Source organism: Rhinoderma darwinii, chromosome 2 (assembly GCF_050947455.1).
Source record: "Rhinoderma darwinii isolate aRhiDar2 chromosome 2, aRhiDar2.hap1, whole genome shotgun sequence".
Lineage (NCBI taxonomy): Eukaryota > Metazoa > Chordata > Amphibia > Anura > Rhinodermatidae > Rhinoderma > Rhinoderma darwinii.
Window position 1 is genome coordinate 295,510,782 of NC_134688.1, and position 13,381 is coordinate 295,524,162.

At 45.5% G+C, this 13,381-nt stretch overlaps 2 protein-coding genes across 2 annotated transcripts in view; one reads left to right on the plus strand and one right to left on the minus strand.

Annotated features, from left to right (window-relative positions):
* GUCA1C (guanylate cyclase activator 1C) overlaps positions 1-13,381 on the plus strand; it is a 213,781-nt gene that overhangs the window by 49,717 nt on the left and 150,683 nt on the right. The gene's annotated exons all lie outside the window — the stretch shown is intronic.
* Positions 8,873-12,569, minus strand: LOC142743085 (uncharacterized). The gene is made up of 2 exons (XM_075853477.1): positions 9,541-12,569; positions 8,873-8,996 (listed from the first exon to the last, which is right to left on the minus strand). Exons 1-2 carry the CDS (start codon positions 12,355-12,357, stop codon positions 8,943-8,945), a joined length of 2,871 nt encoding a protein of 956 aa, XP_075709592.1. The 5' UTR covers positions 12,358-12,569; the 3' UTR covers positions 8,873-8,942.

Sequence of the window (13,381 nt, forward strand, 5' to 3'; positions counted from 1 at the left end):
CAGGATGACCAGATACTGCGGAGTCATGGTTTTCCCTAAGTACCCTTAGCCGGTATTGCAGGGGGACAAACAGCTTGTCCACAGGGAGGTTCCCGGGAGCTGAACCTTGATCAGCCACAATATCAGAGACTAAATCAGAATCAGTGTCAGAAACGATTATACCAGGGGGTAAAATACAAGCAGGATCCTTCTCCGAAGGAGGATTGGCCATGAAACTACGCGACAGTGCATCAGCCTTAATATTTTTGGACCCAGCCCTATAGGTAACCAAAAAGTTAAATCTGGTAAAAAATAGTGCCCATCGAGCTTGTCTCGGATTAAGCCTCCGGGCAGATTCTAGGAAAACCAGATTCTTGTGGTCAGTAAGGACCGTTACCTGGTGTCTGGCCCCCTCTAGGAAGTGACGCCACTCTTCAAAAGCCCATTTAATGGCTAAAAGTTCGCGGTTGCCAATATCATAGTTACTCTCCGTGGGCGAAAACTTCCTGGAGAAGTAAGCACAGGGGCGGAGATGGGTGAGGGACCTGGTACCCTGGGACAAGACAGCCCCCACTCCCACCTTGGACGCGTCAACCTCCACGATAAATGGCTCCCTCTGGTTGTGCTGAACCAGCACTGGGGCCGAGATAAAGCACTTCTTGAGGGTCTCAAAAGCCTGGACGGCCTCAGGAGGCCAGTGGAGGACATCAACACCCTTGCGAGTGAGGTCCGTAAGAGGCTTAGCGACGACCGAGAAGTTGGCAATAAATCTCCTGTAATAGTTAGCGAACCCCAAAAAACACTGTAGCGCCTTCAGGGAGGCAGGTTGGACCCATTCCGCCACGGCCTGAACCTTGGCAGGGTCCATGCGGAATTCGTGAGGATTTGACCCAAAAATGGTATCTCCTGTACCCCAAACACACATTTTTCGGTTTTCGCAAACAGATTATTTTCCCGGAGGACCTGGAGCACCTTCCTGACATGCTCCACGTGGGAGGACCAGTCCTTGGAAAACACCAGTATGTCATCAAGGTACACTACAAGAAAAATTCCCAGGTAATCTCTCAGAATTTCATTAATAAAATTCTGGAAGACAGCAGGGGCATTACACAACCCAAAGGGCATGACCAGGTATTCGAAATGACCTTCGGGCGTGTTGAACGCAGTCTTCCACTCATCCCCCTCTTTGATGCGGATAAGGTTATACGCCCCCCGTAGATCAAACTTAGAGAACCATTGGGCCCCCTGAACCTGATTAAAAAGATCCGGAATCAAAGGAAGGGGATACTGGTTCCTTACAGTGACCTTATTCAAGTTACGATAGTCAATGCATGGCCTAAGACCACCATCCTTCTTTCCCACAAAGAAGAAGCCAGCACCTACAGGAGAAGTAGAGGGGCGAATGTAACCCTTGGCCAGGCATTCTTGGATATATTCCCTCATGGCTTCACGTTCGGGACATGAAAGATTAAATATCCTACCCTTAGGAAGTTTAGCACCTGGTACCAAATCGATAGCGCAATCGTAATCTCTATGAGGGGGCAACACCTCGGAGGCCTCCTTAGAGAAAACATCAGCGAAGTCCTGAACAAACTCAGGTAGCGTGTTTACCTCCTCACGGGGAGAAATAGAGTTAACCGAAAGACATGACGTCAGGCATTCACTACCCCATTTGGTGAGATCCCCAGTATTCCAATCAAACGTGGGATTATGCAACTGCAACCAGGGAAGACCTAATACCAGATCGGACGATAATCCCTGCATCAACAGTACAGAGCACTGCTCCAAATGCATGGAGCCAACAAGGAGTTCAAAAACAGGAGTATGCTGAGTAAAATAACCATTAGCAAGTGGAGTGGAGTCGATACCCACTACCGGGACAGGATTAGGCAAATCAATAAAAGGCATTTTTAGAGACATAGCAAATTCCACAGACATGATATTAGCAGATGACCCTGAATCCACGAAGGCACTGCCGGTAGCAGACCGACCACCAAACGAGACCTGAAAGGGAAGCAAAATTTTATTGCGTTTCATATTAACGGGAAATACCTGTGCGCCCAAGTGACCTCCCCGATGATCACTTAGGCGCGGAAGTTTTCCGGCTGCTTATTCTTGCGCCTGGGACAGGTGTTCAGTTGATGCTTGTCATCCCCACAATAGAAGCAGAGACCATTCTTCCTGCGGAACTCTCTACGTTGTCGGGGGGACACGGAGGCCCCGAGTTGCATAGGTACTCCGTGGAAGAGCGAGGAGACGGGACCTCGGGGGGAATCGCAGGGAAGTCAGAGGGGAAAACACTGAAACGTTCAAGCTGTCATTCCCTGAGACGTCGGTCAAGTCGTACTGCTAAGGCCATAACCTGGTCTAGGGAGTCAGAAGAGGGGTAGCTAACAAGCAGATCCTTCAGGGCGTTAGATAAGCCTAACCTAAACTGGCACCTTAGGGCAGGGTCATTCCACCAAGAAGCTACGCACCACTTTCTAAAGTCAGAACAGTATTCCTCAACAGGTCTCCTACCCTGACGTAAGGTCACCAGCTGACTCTCGGCCAAGGCAGTCCTGTCAGTCTCGTCGTAAATGAGTCCGAGGGCAGAGAAAAAACGATCAACGGAGGAAAGTTCAGGGGCGTCAGGAGCCAAGGAGAAGGCCCACTCTTGGGGCCCTTCCTGGAGTCGGGATATAATGATTCCCACCCACTGATTCTCGGAACCTGAGGAGTGAGGTTTTAGACGGAAGTAAAGTCTGCAACTCTCCCGAAAGGAGAGAAAAGTCTTATGGTCCCCTGAGAACCGGTCAGGTAACTTGAGGTCAGGTTCTAGAGGTGAGGCGAGGGGTACTACTATGGCAGCGTCAGGCTGGTTGACCCTCTGAGCCAGGGCCTGGACCTGTAGGGAGAGGCCCTGCATCTGCTGGGTCAGGGTCTCAAGGGGGTCCATGATAGAGTAGGAGAAAGGGTAGACTAGGTATAGGCTTGTGATTATGTTATGGCAGGAAGAAGGGGAAGGAGATAAGTGAGCCCTAATCTACCCACTGCCCTGTCCCTGCCTACTTGCAACGACCCGCCCTAGGCGACGGGGTACAACTGGGCGGCGGTCCCTACGCTGACTAAGTGCAAGGGAATACAAACAGGGAACAAGCAAGGGAAGGGGCAGTAGCCCACGGAACACCGTGAGGGAACCAGAGAGGTCAATGAGCCAGTCAGAATCAGGATGTCACGAAGTATACGAACGCAGAGCAAAGAGCAGGAAGCAAGCCGGGGTCAGAGCGAAGCAGGATCAGCGGAAGCTGTAGCAAGGCTGAAGCAAGGCAGTAGCAGGCTGGAGCAAGGCTGTAGCAGGGCCAGGAAACCAGGAAGAATCACAAGCAATGAGGAAGAGAAAACGGCAGGTATAAATGGACAGGGGGCGGAGCTAACTCCGACTGACCAGGCCGCGATAGGCTCTCCCACTCCTGAGCCTGCCACCCTGATTGGTGGGAGCCGGAGTCAGTCTAAGAGGTCCGGCCTCAGGTGTCGATCTGCCTGGCAGATCCTTTACATACAGGCTTCCAAATATATTAATAGCCTTTAAAACTTTAATTTATTTTATTCTACAACATTTTGTTTCATGTTTAAAAAAAAATGTGTCCCACTAGGGGACTTGAAGGTTTGAACTTCTAACCGCTGGTATACTACACTGCCCTACTTAGGTAGTGCAGTGCATTAGAACTGTCAGTTTTACGCTGATAGGAAGCCTAACAGGCTTCTGTATATGGCAGACCAGGAGGTCAATGCTAGGCCCCCTATTGCCATAACAGCCCACAGGCATTGGGCTAATGACGACAGAGGGATCCTCCTCCCACTGTCAACCATTTAGATGCCATGGTCGCTATTGACAGGGGCATCTAAGGGGTCAATTGACCGTGATCTGAGCTAGCTCTGATCCCAGCCATTGCAGTGGGAGTCTGGCTGCATATTACAGCCGTCTCCCTCTGTGAATAGTGTATACTCAACGCCTGAGCCTGTAAATATACGCCATTTATTTGAGAACCACTTTCCACCCATAAAAGGGGCGGAAAGGGGTTAAAGGATTTTGTTTTGTGACGTCTCTTTATTTTAAAGGTGGCCAAATCAACATAATATATATGAATTTACAGCACTTGAATGTGCATTTTTTGAAAAATTACTCACTTTAACCCGTTTGCTCCTCTATCCCTCCTTGAGGTGACTCCTTTGTACTTCCTAATTGGTGGGCGGATGTGTCTTTCACCTGCCCTATGGTGACTGTCCAGCCATTGATCGGCGCTCGTTTGCTGCTTTCACAAGGAGCAATGATTGGTTATGTATTGGGATGAGCGAACGTTACCGGATCGCTCGTCCCCTTACATTTCCATTGTGTCAGGAGCACATCTCCCTGTTTACACAGTGAGATGTGTTGCCGACAATAATAACCGATACAATCAGCCGATAAATGAACGTTTTTTTTTTTTAAAAGGCTTTATTTTTAAAACTTTTTGCTGTACAAACATGTACAAATAAACAAGTTAGACAAACTCAGAGACATTGAGATAGTGTTATCAGTGAATTACATAGCCAATGCAGAGCAGATACATTGCATATACAGTAGTTACAAAATTTCTAGACTTCAATGCCCCAACTCAGTCAAACCATACATACACTCATATTCATACTAGTGCCCAAAACCTCCCACCCCCAAGAACCTCCTCCCCTCATAAAAACGCATCTAAACCGCAGTCTCCAGAGTCTCTAACCACCTTGACCAAATTTTATCAAACTTAACTGGACATCGTCTGCTTAGATATAATTTTTTAGACATAGGTATATATTTATTCACCAATTGCTTTCAGTGTATTAAACTCGGACCCGCCATATTCCTCCATGCCATTATCACAAGCTTCCTACACAGAAGGAAAAAAAAAAAATCTTATCATAATGATTTGGTATGACTTCATTCATAACACCCAATAGACACATCTGAGGCGTAAAAAGTCGTGGAAAATCATAATGAGCATGAAGAAACTCCACTACTTCAGACCAAAAGGGGGCCACCCTGGGACATACCCACACACAATGCAAATAAGTACCAACATCCAACTGGCAGCGAAAAATGCTATCCGAGGTCAATGCCCCCATCCTCTGGAGTCTGACTGGTGTGTAATAGACCCTATGTATAAACCTAGATTGTATCAGGAAAATCCCTTGCACTTAACAACCGAGTCAAAAAAACAAAGTTCCACCTCCCCCCCCCCCCAATCATCCTCCACCAAATCAGGGTTATCCCCCCTCCATCACATAAATGCCTTATCAAAGGGTCTTTGTCCCAGGGAGGACATCAAGGTGTATAATTGGGTGAGGACCTTGGAAAGACCCGGAGCGCCAAGAAGGTCCATCAGCTTAGAGAAACCAACCTGAGGTGACAGGGAGCCAAATTGGGCACACCAAGCATGACGCAGCTGAAGATAATGGAAAAAAGACGTTCCCGGAATGTCAAAACTATCCTGAAGTGCGGAAAAGGATACAAAGCCAGAGTCTGCACTAATGACCTGACCCAGGAATTTGACCCCAGCCCCGGACCACATCACCGCCCCTGGGAGCAACTCAAGATGAGACATCCAGGGATTATTCCATAGTGGAGTCCTAGGTGAGTATAAAGGAACCTCCGAGACCTTCATCAGAGCATGTGCCATCCTCCAAGCCATGGCCACAGTCCGAAGCAGCAGTGGTAAGTTCACTGGGGATTTAAATCTATAGAGCAAGTTTTTAAGACTTTCATAAGAGGTCATCAGTGCACCCGCCAGTGCAGTGGCTGCATTACTCAGATTTATGTCTATGCACCAACGCGCAATCACCAATTGAGAGGCTAAGTAGTATATATATAAAGATTTGGCACAGCCATTCCCCCCATTCTCCTAGGTGCCTGCAGCAGACTAAGACTGAACCTAGGAACGCCACCCTGCCAACAAAACGATCGCAGTATACTATCCAGCTGTTTAAAAAAATCTTCTGGATAACACAACAGGACAGGCACAAAATAAATATAAAAATTTGAGTAAGTAAACCATTTTAAATAAATTAATCCTGCCATACAGTGACAAAGGGAGGTTTTTCCATTTATCAAGTCGCCTCTCAGTAGCCACAACCAAACGGTCAACATTGAGTTCCCCATACTGTGACACCTTAAGATTACCTACCAGGTAGGTAATTTGGGAAACTATTTGCAGGGGTACAGGAAGGCTCCGTCCGGAGTGTCGAAGAAACCCCTTCCAGGTAGCACCTTTTGGGATGGGTGCTCTAATGGGCTCCCTCTGCTTTGTCAGGTGGTATTCAAATATGGTAATTGAAGTATCAGCAGTGCATCGGGAGATCAATAAAGACAATAGCAATCTGTCGTCTCAATCAATATTCTCATTTATTATCAAGATACATAGGTTAATATACCCTCAGGGCGTACCCTCTAACCAGGGTGTTACCTCTCATGGAACAACCAATCATAACATTTTACACGTAGACTGAAAATACGTCACAGGGTACATTCCCACTGAGGTCACGTGATCTTTCTAACACCTGCAAATCCTGGCCTACAAACAATAGAAATGTAGGAGGTTTTCATAAGGCTATGTGATGATTTCATATATATGTGTGTGAAATACTGAGATAAAGAATTAATTGGAAATATGATGATTATTTCAGGTCTAGGCGTTCTGCCAGACTCCTATCTACCAGTATTGAAGGCCACGAAGAAGAACACAAAGTAATAACTTATTCCCTTGTGATTCAAGCAGTACCAGAAAGAGATCATTACAAAATGGAGAATACATATCTTCATAATCCGGCATCCTGCTTGATAATTCATAGTGTAGTTTAATACAGAGAACATAAACAATTTGACCATCCATCACAAACCCCCCTTTTTCTCATATTAAAATACAGAGATTAAAAATTATCTGATTATAAACCTCAAACAAAATAATGAATAGGGCCACTACTAATAATATAATGCTATCACCAAGTTCAGGTTTGGGTATAGGGTCCCGTCAGTGCGTTGACAAGTCCCGTAGTTGCTTGTCTGCACGGCTGCTTGGATTTGATGGACTCTACCTTTGTCAATATTTTTTATGGTGATAACAATAACAACATGCCCTGTATAAAAGTCCTAACATGTATATAAGATATAAATGGCAAAGCTTTAATAAATGAACACACTTAGTGTTACATGGTGGGGTGTTCACCCATTCACCAGGTTCTGGCCTTGTGCATAAAATCCCTGTGACATAGGGTATTGTTGATTAAAAGGTTTCGGCTTATGATAGACAATTTTCTTAGCCTTCTTACATAGCATAGGTATCAGACATGCTACTAATTTAACAAAAACGTATATAATCAATATTATGAGTAATATATGTAAAGCGCCTTGCATGAGTCCTGCAGCCCATCCTCCAATGCCTCTGAACCATGAGGCCGGGTTCAGCCATGACAACCAGTCTGGCCAATCTAGGTTCCAATCTTCTTCAGAATTGGCTTTCCTAAATTCCTCCTTTAATTGCTTTGCTTGTTCAATATCATGTTTAATCTGTACTGTCCCTTGTGGATCTATATAATGACAGCATGCAGGACCCACTATCTGGCACATACCCCCTTGACTTGCAGTTCAGTAATCTAGCACAAGTGTATGTTGGTTAGTAACAGTAATAAGCTGTCGGGTAAGTACTGAAGATACATTTAAAGCATCAAATATTAATTCGGTAATATTGTCAAACAACTCTGCTAGTTTTTCTATGTTATGTGCATTTCTAATTGGTCCTCCAAAGATGGATAGAGCATATCCTAACTTGGTGTGCCAAGGTAAGTGTACCAATGGGTGGGCTTTTTGCTTTCCCTCCCTTTTGTACAGCATATGTTTTGGTACTTTATCATAAGGAAGTGCATCCTTGTCCCATGTCCAGGTAGCAGACTGTAACCTAGCTAGGGTACAGGTACCTGTGGTAGTCTGCGGGATCCATTTATATGCATTATGTCCGCACACTATATATATATCATGGGGAAGGTCAAACCATTGCATACTTCCTAGGGTTAACATATGAGCAAAATGAACTAAGGGAAAAGACTGCTGTAATACACACCAAGGACAATTTGTTCCCAAAGACCCATGGTATACTCCTGTGCAACCACAATACATAGTTTCATTCCCTTGTAAGTCTGTTTCTTCCATATACCCTGGATAACGTTTACAATCAGTCTTACTTCCTGAAGGGAAGAAATGGCCATATTCCCAACTACCATTATGTATGTACCGTTCTACCAGACTTGGTCTAAATACATCTGAGGTCTGTTGGGTTTTATTGAAGCTTATCTTTATGCCTTTTATGGGGATCTCACCTAGTGTCAGTGTTTTAGTGACATTTTTAGGGATCCATTTTCCATTTTCCCTTTTTTGTGAGAATCAGTGCCTTACCAGGTATCAGGGTTAGATTTACCTGCCACCAGGGATCCTCCATCCATCCTGCTATGGGTAAGGGCACACTGGTATTAGACCATGTATACCTTTTTGTGTTATCCTTTACCTTTGAGGGATCCCAACATGTAGTGTTAAGAAGTTCTTTCTCACTAAGGGGCACAGCCATGTATGGCATGGATTTTGAACTTATAGGACTGTGTGTACATATCCAACAATCAGATAAGTTTGTTAATGCTGTTATAATTTGTTGATGTTTTATGAATTTATTGTCCACTTCCTCCTTGAGAACTTGAGTCATCGTCCCCACGAGGGGCAACATCAACACCAACCCTGCCAAGGGCAACATCATCGATCGAGGCGACATCATCTGGGCTGATAACCTTTTTGCAATGGCTTGCATGTGTCCAATTGGCTCGTCCTTGGAGCTTCACTGATGTGGCGGTGACCAGCTGTACTTCTACTGGTTGGCTGTACCTTGGTTCCAGACTGCTCCTGTTGTGTATCTTTGTTACCACCCAGTCTCCAGGTTGTAGTGAGTGGGTACCTGAAAGAAAGTTTGGATCTGGAATAGAAGAAAGGATTAGTTTATGTGTCCTCTCTAGTTGCTTGTGTAGGGCAGCCAAGTATGTGGTCATATTGTCATAATGCTTTTGTAACTGCTGAGGAAAATACAGTCCAGTCTTTGGCATATTTCCAAACAATATTTCATAGGGAGAAAGTTTATCCTTCCCTCTTGGTGTGGTTCTTACAGAGTATAAAGCCAGGGGTAGACATTGTGTCCACGGTAAAGAAGTTTCATTCATGGCCTTCTGGATTTTTAATTTCAAAGTTCCATTTAGTCTTTCTACCTTACCACTGCTTTGTGGGTGATAGGGAGTATGAAATGCTTGTTCTATCCCAAGGCTTTTTAATATGTTCCTCAATAGTTCTTGGGTAAAGTGAGTACCTCTGTCACTTTCAATTGTCTCTGGTACTCCATAGCGGCACACTACCTCAGCTATCAGTTTTTTTGCTGTGGTATCTGCATTTGCTTTAGCCACTGGAAAAGCTTCTGGCCATCCTGAAAATAAATCAGTGCAAACAAGTACATATTGGTAAATTCCCACCTTAGGTAGTTGTATGTAGTCCACCTGTAATCGCTGAAAGGGGTAGTAGGACTTAGGAGTGTGTTTAGCTGGTGTTTTGGTGGTTTTACCAGGGTTGTGTTGTGCACATGTCATGCAGCCCTCTGTATATTTGGCTGCTGCATTTTGAAAACCTGGAGCATGCCATGTCTGTAACACTAGCTGGCTCATAGCTCCCTTTGAACAGTGTGTTTTCCCATGGGCTAGGGCACACATCATTGGATACAGTGCTCTTGGCAGGCAAACCTTAGAATTAAGATGCCTCAACTGTCCTAGACCTATTGCTGCACCTCTCTCCTCCCATTCTGCTTGCTCTTGAGGGGGTGCTTGGTCCTGGAAAGCACGCAACAGGGTCTCTGTGATGGGTTGTAAAACAGGCTTCACAATCATCAGAGGGAGAGCAGCAGCGTCCTTTGCCGCTGCATCCGCAGCCTCATTCCCTTTTGATAGGAGATCACTGTTATTAGTGTGGGCCTGTACTTTGACTATAGCTGCTTGGTCTGGCATGTGCAGTGATTCTAAAAGTTCTTCTACTGCTTTTGCATTCTTTATAGGTTTACCTGCCGAGGTCAAGAACCCTCTGGCTCTCCATATTATCCCAAAGTCATGTGCAACTCCAAAGGCATATCTGGAGTCAGTGTATATGTTGACACGCTGTCCCTTACCCAATTTACACGCCTCAGCGAGTGCTTTTAGTTCTGCCTCCTGAGCTGAGCTGCTGGAGGGTAGAGACTGTTGTATGACGGCCTTACCATTGTGGACCACTGCATACCCGGTGAGGAAATGTCCTTTGTCTTCACTCCAATATTGAGATCCATCTACAAAATACTCAGCATCAGGGTTAATCAGAGCAACATCAAATATACTGTTTATGCCGTTTGATTCCATATCCACTAGGCTTTGACAGTCATGTTCATGTTCAAAATTAAATAGTTCATCATCAGTGGATAGTTGAAAAATAAGGGGGTGTCCATGTCCCTGTCCCCCCACTCCTCCCTCCTTTTGTTCAGAATCTAGGGGCAGGAGTGTAGCTGGATTCAGAACAACACAACGTTTGATAGTCACATTAGGGGACAGAAGAGTAAGTTCAATTTTAGTAAGTCTTGCAACTGATAAGTGTTTTGTCTTGACTGTGTTCATCATTTCTTGCACTGCGTGTGGGACTTGCACAATAATGTCATGTTGGAGTACAATGTCTGTTGCTTTATCAACAAAAGCTGCTGCTGCTGAGACAGCGCGTATGCATGTCGGGGATCCTAGTACAATGGGATCCAGAGCAAGGGAGTAATAGGCAAGTGGTCGCATCTTGCCTCCATGATCTTGGGCTAATACTCCAGAGGCATGATCTGCCTGTTCATGGCAGAACAGAGTAAATGGCTTATTGTAGTCAGGAAGTCCCAGTGCTGGCCTTGTAGTCAGTGACAGTTTCAGGGAGTGAAAATTGTCAATTGCCTCAGGGGACAGTACAAATGGGTCAGAGGTGAGACAGTCATATAATGGTTGCATCATAACAGAGGCATCCCTGATCCAGGCTCTGCAGTACCCTATTAAACCCAGGAAAGTCCTCAATTGTTTAGGGTTTCTAGGGACTGGGTGTTTCTGTATGATTTCCAGCCTGTCAGGGGTTAAGTGTTTCATACCTTGGGAAATACAGTGACCAAGGAAAACAACTGTTTTGGCACATAATTGCAGCTTGTGCTTTCTCGCTTTACAGCCAACTTCTTCTAGGAACATTAATAGTGATTTAGAATCTGTTTCACTGTTCTCCAGACTCTCACTACAAAGTAACAAATCATCTACATATTGTAGTAGAACTGAGGACTGATTGGGGGGCTGCCAGGTGTCCAGAATATCTTTCATGGTACGTGAGAAGATATCAGGGGAGTTTGCGGCACCCTGTGGCAGCACTACCCAAGCATACTGTCTTCCCCTATGTGTAAATGCAAAATACTGCTGGCACTCTTTATCCAGCGGGATGGAGAAGAAAGCATTGGCTAAGTCTATAACGGTGAAATAGACTGCAGTGCCGGGGACCTGGTTGAGCAGGGTATGTGGGTTAGGCACTTGTGGTGTATTAATTATTGTCACAGCATTCACAGCCCGTAGGTCATGTACCATCCGGTACTGTACAGGTTGACCGGGCAGTGTCTTTTTCTTTACTGGGTAAAGAGGAGTGTTGAAAGGCGAGATTATGGGCACTATAAGATTGTTTTCCAGTAGGGAGTTAATATCCTTTTCTATAGCAGCGTCTTGCTGCGGACTCAGAGGATATTGGTTTATACAAACAGGACGGTTCTGCATGTCTGGTTTTAAATTTACTTGTACAGGCGGCACATTTAAAACTCCTACATCCATCTTATCTTGTGCCCATAGTTTTTCTGGGATGTCTGCCAACCAAAGGGGAGGGGTACTGGGGGCTTTTTCAGTGTCCGGCATACTTGCCATACTAAGGAGTTTGCATAGCAGGGACTCTGGAATGGCAGAGGTTAATGTAGGTGTGCCAGAAGAAAAGTCCAATGCGGCTCCCAGGGCACTGAGTACATCTGTCCCCAATAAATTGTAGGGAGTGTGTGGTGACACTAACACACGGGAAACAATTGATTGTGTGTCATGTATATTCAGTCGCATTGGTTTTGTTAACTGTAACTGAAATGATGTTCCCTCCACCCCTTCACAATCTATATAGTCTGGTGATAACAACTCTGCCGGTACATATTTGGTTTGTAATACAGTTCTGGCTGCCCCTGTGTCTACTAGAAAAGAGGTATTTTCCCCTGTGGGTAAAGTAACAGGCACCATCAATGATGGACCTGTCGGGGGGAGCACTGGGCAGAGGGAGACATCAGGGTTGCCAGTTTCCTATGCAGCAATCAAAGAATTGGGAGGCTCAACTGGACGGGAGGGACATCGGGCTGAATAATGACCCTTCTTATCACAATTCCAGCATGTAATCTGGCTAAGATCCCTTCTCTGGGTTCTCAAAGTGTCTTTTTGTTCCCTGCCTCTTCCTCTATAGCTCCCCTTTTGTTGCATCGGGGCGAGACGGGTTCTTTTAGGAGCTAAATCTAACTGCACCTTTTGCAATGCTTACTAAATCATTAAACTGGCATGTACGCCAGTCGGGGCGGGATCTTTTAACAGCTTCTTGTACTGCCGGCTTAAGACCGGACATAAAAGTTATTTTTAGTAGGCGCAAGTCTTTTGCATCACCTTCTTCATACCCGTGATCTAACCACTGCTGCTGTAAAGTTGTGGCATAATCAGGGACTGACTGTTTAACATCTTGGGAAAATGACATAAAACTATCAGTTCGATCCTGTTGAGTAGCATCTACCCAGGGCTGCATAGCGTTCAGGTATTCTAGTCCTGATTGCTCATTGGTTTTATTTGCTGGTACGGGATTTGTAATAGCAGCTTGAATTTGATTTTTGAGCACTTCCCCTCCCTTTGTTTCTACCAGGCTCTCCATATCTGACCATGTAGCACGGTAAGCTAGATGTACTGCTCGCAGCTTTCTATGGAAAGCGTTGGGTGTTTTCCGTGGGTCTGGGAGTGTGCCACATACAGCTAGTAAATCAGCCGGGCTCCAGGGGCGATACACAGTGGCTTCATGTGACTGGATTTCCCCTACTGCCCCAGGTACTGGTTGCCCGTCTACATCTACTGGTTTTGGTCCCCTGTGTGTATGGATACTTGATACTAACGGAAACAATCTAGTGGGGCGCTGCGTACCACAACTGACACAATATCCTGCAGTGAGGGGGTTCTGCTGCCCACAGTGTGGACATGTCCAGCAGCTGCCTTTCTTGCTATTTTCAGGACA